General features: G+C 62.7%; 2 protein-coding genes across 2 annotated transcripts in view; both read right to left on the reverse strand.

The window, feature by feature from the left end:
• Window positions 1-2,772, reverse strand: part of LOC112551508 (serine/arginine-rich splicing factor 11-like) — a 4,760-nt gene extending 1,988 nt beyond the window's left edge. The window contains exon 1 of the mRNA XM_025212824.1: window positions 2,736-2,772. Coding sequence (XP_025068609.1) covers window positions 2,736-2,772 — 37 coding nt within the window. The remainder of the gene's footprint in view (window positions 1-2,735) is intronic.
• The window catches only part of SEMA4C (semaphorin 4C), an 11,068-nt gene continuing 5,338 nt past the window's right edge, over window positions 7-5,736 (reverse strand). The window contains exons 9-13 of the mRNA XM_025212825.1: window positions 5,502-5,724; window positions 5,265-5,380; window positions 4,987-5,144; window positions 4,809-4,879; window positions 7-4,524 (exon numbers count right to left, since the gene is read on the reverse strand). Of these exons, the coding sequence (XP_025068610.1) occupies window positions 3,707-4,524; window positions 4,809-4,879; window positions 4,987-5,144; window positions 5,265-5,380; window positions 5,502-5,724 (1,386 nt within the window). The 3' untranslated portion in view covers window positions 7-3,706. The remainder of the gene's footprint in view (window positions 4,525-4,808; window positions 4,880-4,986; window positions 5,145-5,264; window positions 5,381-5,501; window positions 5,725-5,736) is intronic.

Here is a 5,736-nt window from a genome sequence, read left to right on the forward strand (position 1 = left end):
CAGCCATGTTGGTTGTGGGCACCAGGCCTACTGTGCTCAACAGGAGAAGCCGTGTTGCTTGTGGGCACGAGGGGGCTTGGCCTGCTAATGCACCCATATTGGTTGTGGGCACAGGGGCCCGACCTGCTGAAGGGGTGAAGCTGCAGCAGCCATATTGCTTGTGTCTATGGGGGGACGGGCACTGCTGTACCCCCCCACACTGGCAGTGAAAGCCCTGCAGAGCCCAGCACTGTGTGGTGTGTTCTGTCCTGCGCCCCGGTCCAGAGGTGGCTCCATCCCGGGTCGTTCGTCCGTCTGTCCATCCCCCCTGCCCCCCATGGCAGGTGCCCTGTGCTTCTGGGCTGCAGTTCTGGGGGTGCCCATGGTGGCAGCAGGAGGGCTGCAAACAGACCGGGAAATAATAGGCCCCCAAGCCCCCTGCCCTGCTGTCTGCCCTGGGGCTGGAGGACCCTGTGGGGCCCAGGGGCTGGAGCAGGGAGAACCAGGGTAAAAAGGGCGGCACGAAGAAGCCATGTAATGTGGGAGGAAAGGTCCATGCAATGGCCCTGCTGAGGCCAGGAGGGAATGGGCTTGGGGGAACGGTGCAGGTGGATGTTCCCATTGCATAGAGCGTGCCCATGGTTTGATTCTAGGGTCTGGGTCAACCAGGAGCTTCTTTTCCAGGGTTGAAACTTGCCTCCAACCCAGAACCTCACCCCAGCAGCCACAGCCTGTGTTCCCGAGCGCAGCCCAGCACCACTCAGCACTCTGCCCCATCAGCCCTTAAGAGACAGGGAAACTTCTTTGGTCATTACATCCCAGGAGGTGTGTCTTGCTCCTGGCTGGCCATGCTACAGTGGGGTGCTCCAGGGCAGGGCCTGAAATCGTGAGGACAAGTCATAAACACTCAAGAGGCCCCCTATACCATACACATGTTCCCCCTGGCTCCCCAAGTACCTGCTTGTCTCTGTGGCCAGGGGTCATGACTCGCATAGTGGCCCAAGGGTGTGCTATGGCCCCCCCAGCCAGGGTCGAATTGAGTTCTGCAGGGCTGCCACTCTCTGGGCACGGCACCGCTGTCAAGGCAGGAGGTCAGGAGCCTGTTTTGGTACTGCTGCTGCATAACCTGGGGGGACATGGCCATGAGACCCTATTCCAGTACCCCTGCTGAAGCTTCCATCATAGTGCTGCCTAGTACCCCCCAGCCCCCTCTCTCCCCTGCACAGCACCCCAGGAACCCCCCTTTGGGCCAAGGGTGGTGCCCCCAGAGACATACAGCAGTCCTACAGCCTGGCCCAGGCACTCCCCTTCCCTCCATGGCCCCTGGTCCCTCCAGGGGACCTGGGCGAAGTGTGGCCCAGCTCACTACATCCCCACTGCACCATGGACCTGCTGCCCCAGATGCAGCCCAGGCCCAGGCCTCCAGAGCACCCCAGCTACCATGGGGTGGCTGGCTGCCCTGGGAAGGGCAAGTTAGCACTAGCAAAAGCAAAGAGAAATGGCAGATGCCTGGATGGGGGAGGGGCTGGAAGCAGTGGGTGTGAGGGGGCAGCTGCCTGGACACCTGGTTTCCATAGCACCCGCTGCAAGACCCAGTCCAGCTGCTAGAGGGCACCCATACAAATTCACAGTGTGGGTCAGGAGTGGGGCACCAGCTGGGCAGGGGGCTGCAGGTTGAGACTGAGTGGCAGTGCCTTTTTTGGGGGGGTGCAAGCTCAGCTGGCTGGGGTCTGAGCTCTACAATCCCAGGTAGGCCGGGCAACCACACAGATGGCAGCAGCTGGTGCTTGTCTGGGTTGTCCCAGCTGCATGGGGCATTGCCAGGGTCCCTGTACCCTGTGGGCACAGCAGGCACAGTACCAGGCAGGAGAGGCCCATCATGCACCGTTCTCCTCCATGGACACTACACACTCAGGCCAGCAAGGGCAACTGTCCCTGACACAGCTGGTGGAAATCAGTCCTCATTAACTCCAGGTGGGGTTGGGCTGAGCTGTGGGGCAGTAGAAGCACTTCCTTAGCAACAATGTGCAGCTGTGGGTCAGGAATAAGGGGCCCCACGCAACGTGCCGCCAGCCTGGCCTGGCCCCTGGCACCCACCCTTAGGGCTAGGGCAGCCTCTCCCACCACTGTGCTGTGAATGCAGGGCTCTGCACCCTGCCTCTGGGGGCAGGCAACAGGGAAGAACTCAGGCATCCTGGCGCCCTCCTCCTCTTCCTTCCCATCCACGCCAGCAGCAGGCATAGGCTCTCTCCATCTCAGACGCAGCTGGACCCTGGCCAGGCCACATCCCCGTGGCCTGGGGCTGTGGGAAAAGCCGTGAGTTTCCCAGCCTGGCGTCCGGAGCTGGTGCTGACATATGTGCCCCCCTGGGAGATGTTGAGAGCAGGGCTAGACCTCTCCCCCACCCTAGACAGCAGGGAGCCAGGACACCTAGGTTGTCCTCCCTTGCCAGGGGGTGCTGGGTCAGGCTCTCTGCACCATGCAGGGGGTCAAGGCCAAGCACCCAGCACCCCCTGCAGCTCAGTGAGTTCCTTCAGCAGCAGCTGGTTGCGGGGCTGGGGAGGGGGAGGCCATGCCAGCTGCTCCAACACCTGCACAGGGTGGAGCTGCTGCAGCTGCAGGGACCTGGACACCTGGTTCTTGTTCCAACCCCGCCAGCCTGCCTGTGTCGTGTCCGTCATCCCCCTCCCCTCAGTGGGCAAAGGGATGTAGCCGCTAGGCCACACAGGGAGGAGGAGCCTTCCCATCTATCCTACCCAGGAAGAATTTCCTGTCAGGCTTTTTAGCTGCCATGACCCAGGGCGTGGGAAGAGGGAAGGAGCCAGGCCAGCTTGGGAGAGACTGAATTTCCGCCCCCCACCCCAGGCACCCTGCAGGAACAAGGCAGCTGGATGGGATCTGGGGGTTGAGTGCCCCAGCCTGACACAGGCTGGCAGAAAACCCAGGAGTCCTGGCAGCTGGATTTGCTTTTATAGCACCCCCATCCAGCTCTGCTTCCCACAAGCTCTGGCAGGGCTGCACACTGGCTGGAGCTTCTCTCCCTTTTATTATTAATATAAAAATCCTTGAGTATTTACAGCAAATAAATACATTTCGGTAACAAATAAATTACCGGGACTGTGTGGCTTGGGGCACCGATAAAAAAGGGGAGTGTGGTGGAGGGGGTGAGGGAAGCTGGCGTGCAGGGGACACGGCAGAGGGAGGGGTTATGTACACTGGCACCCTCCTCACAATGCCCCTGCCCCATAGGGGAGGGGGTGGGGGTGGCATGGTGCCCTGCTCTGTGGGCTATGCTGGGTGCCAGGAGGGGGCCAAGGCCCAGCTGTCCCCTCCCCTGCAGGGGGAGGGCCTGTCTGGCTACTAGAAGCTGCCAAACCCAGCCTTGGCTGGGGAAGGTGATGGGACAGATGCTGGAGCCCTCGGCCTCCTTTGACGCTGCCGGTGGCTGTGAGCTCCCCCAGGGGAGAGAGGTGTAGAAAAAGGGGACCTTAAAAATGTCCCCGCTGGGGCTGGGCCTTGGCATAGGCCTGAGCCTTGAAGCATGGGCTTTGATGTAGGCCATGAGTCTAGCTAGTGTCCAGGCCTGAGAGCTGGGGCCTCAGGCCGGAGCATAAACCTCTGGCCTGTGTTTAGGTCTGGGTGTAGGGATCAAGGCCCTGGTCCAGGTCTCGGCCCAGGGGGCCAGGCCATGAGGTAGCTGTGCAGCGGTGAGGGCGCAGGCAGCGCCTCACACCGAGGACTCCTCGGGGTTGGAGTCGGGCAGAGCCTGGCGCTGCTTGAGCTTGCGCCGCAGCTCCTCAGCCAGCTCGCCCCGCTCAGGCCTCGCCTCTGCCCCCAGCTGCAGCCGGATGTAGCCATTGGAGGCCGAGCCCCGCAAGCCGCCCAGTGGGGCGCGGGGGGGCGGTGAGGGCAGGGGCTGCCCGGGGATGCCAGGGCTGGGTGCAGGGCCCCCGTTAGGGCAGGCCGCATGGCCCGGCACAATCTTGAGGGAGCCATCCGAATAATAGTAGCTGCCAGGGTCCCAAAGCTTTTCATCTGAGTCAGAAGCAGTGCTGGGGGCGAAGCGGGGGCTGGCTGGCTCCTTGGGCAGCTCAATAGGGTAGACCAGGGTGCGCTCGGCTGCCTTGGCCCCTTTGTCCAGCTCCTCCCGGAGCCGCCGGCGTAGGGACAGCACAACAACCAGCAGCACGGCACACACAGCACCCAAGGCCACGGCCACCATCCACACCAGTCCTAAGCCCTCCAGTGGCGCCCGTGCCTCCAGCGTGGTGGCTAGGCCAGGCAACACAGCTACAGTGTAGGCCTCAGTGGCCAGGAGGGCACCCTGCTCCTCTGAAAAGCACTGGTAGGTGCCAGCATGCTGGGGACCAGCACCCAGCAGCAGCAAGGCACGGACATGGGCATCAGCCAGCTCAGGCACCCGCTCGGCCGGCAGCTCCCGCCCGTTGAAGGTCCAGCGTGCATGTGCCAGGTTGGAGGCCAGGCGGCAAGGCAGCACCAGGTCTGTGCCTGCCGCCACCGTCACGTTCTTGGGTGCCGCTGGTGCTGCAGGCAGAGAGAGCAGGTCAGGGCCTATGTCCGACGTTAGGGGGTGCCCGCTGGCACAGACCCCAGGATGCACATACAAGAGAAATATTAACATGCAGTGGCATGGGGAGGGGAAACCAGTCCTGCAGGGGAAAATGAGGCACGGAGAAAGGCAAAGCCAACCCCACAAAGGCCCGAGGAACCTGTGCCCCAGCCGTGGGCTCAAGGCAGGCCTCTGGCACTGGAGGCTGGGTGCCAGGATGCCACAGGGCAGGGCACAGGGGTTTCCAAGGGGGCCTCACCTGGCTTGACAGCTCGGGGCAGGCTGCAGAGGGCCGTGTTGGCAGCGGCTACATCCTGGATCAGCAGGGCCCTAAGACATGGAGACGGGGTCAAGGATGCCCAACCATGCCTCCCCTCCCAATGGGTCCAGGGATGCCCAACCGTGCCTCCCCTCCTCACGCCCAGCAGGCTCCTCACCGATCGCGCCCATCAGCGCGGACACAGCGGCTGGCGTTGCGACTCCAGGCACAGTGGGGGTCACGGGCCAGGAGGCAGTCAGGGCATGACAGATACTTGCTGCAGTCGGCCAGGGGCAGCCGCACCACCTGAGAGCGCGAGCCCGCAAACACCAACTTCTGTGGGGGCAAAGGGAGGGGAGTCAGCTGTTAGCCTGGCACCCACGAATTGCCCCCCACCCCTGCCCTGTGCATGCCCACTGCACCCCCAAACAAGCCATATCACCCATATCCCAGTACCTTCTGGGGTGCCAGCACTAGGCTTTCCACAGGCTGCCCTTGCTCAAAGATCTGCAGCTCCTCCACCACATGGACCTGCGTGGGCATGCTCACTGCCTTCAGTAACCACCCATCATCTGTGAGAGAGACCCCACGAGGGGTGCGGGGTCACTTGGGCACTGCCAGGCTATAGGAATCTACCCAAGTCCTGCCCAGAGCCATCCAGGGACAGGTGGGGGCACCCAGCCCAGGGGATACCTGTGCCAAGGAAGAGGACATTGTAGAGCTGCCCATCCAGACCATGGGCCCGGTCCACAGCCAGGTGTGTGAGGTTGACGCCTTTCTTGAGAAGCAGCGGGTGCCCGCCATGTGGCAGCACTGGCTCGTCCATCAGTGGGTGCTTCTTAGCGAAGTTGAGGGTGTTGTCGGGCAACTCCAGGGAACTAGCAAAGCCATTGTCCCGGTGCCAGGCCGTGATGCACTGCAGGCAGGG

This window comes from Alligator sinensis, unplaced genomic scaffold, assembly GCF_000455745.1.
Source record: "Alligator sinensis unplaced genomic scaffold, ASM45574v1 scaffold453_1, whole genome shotgun sequence".
NCBI classification, from domain to species: domain Eukaryota; kingdom Metazoa; phylum Chordata; order Crocodylia; family Alligatoridae; genus Alligator; species Alligator sinensis.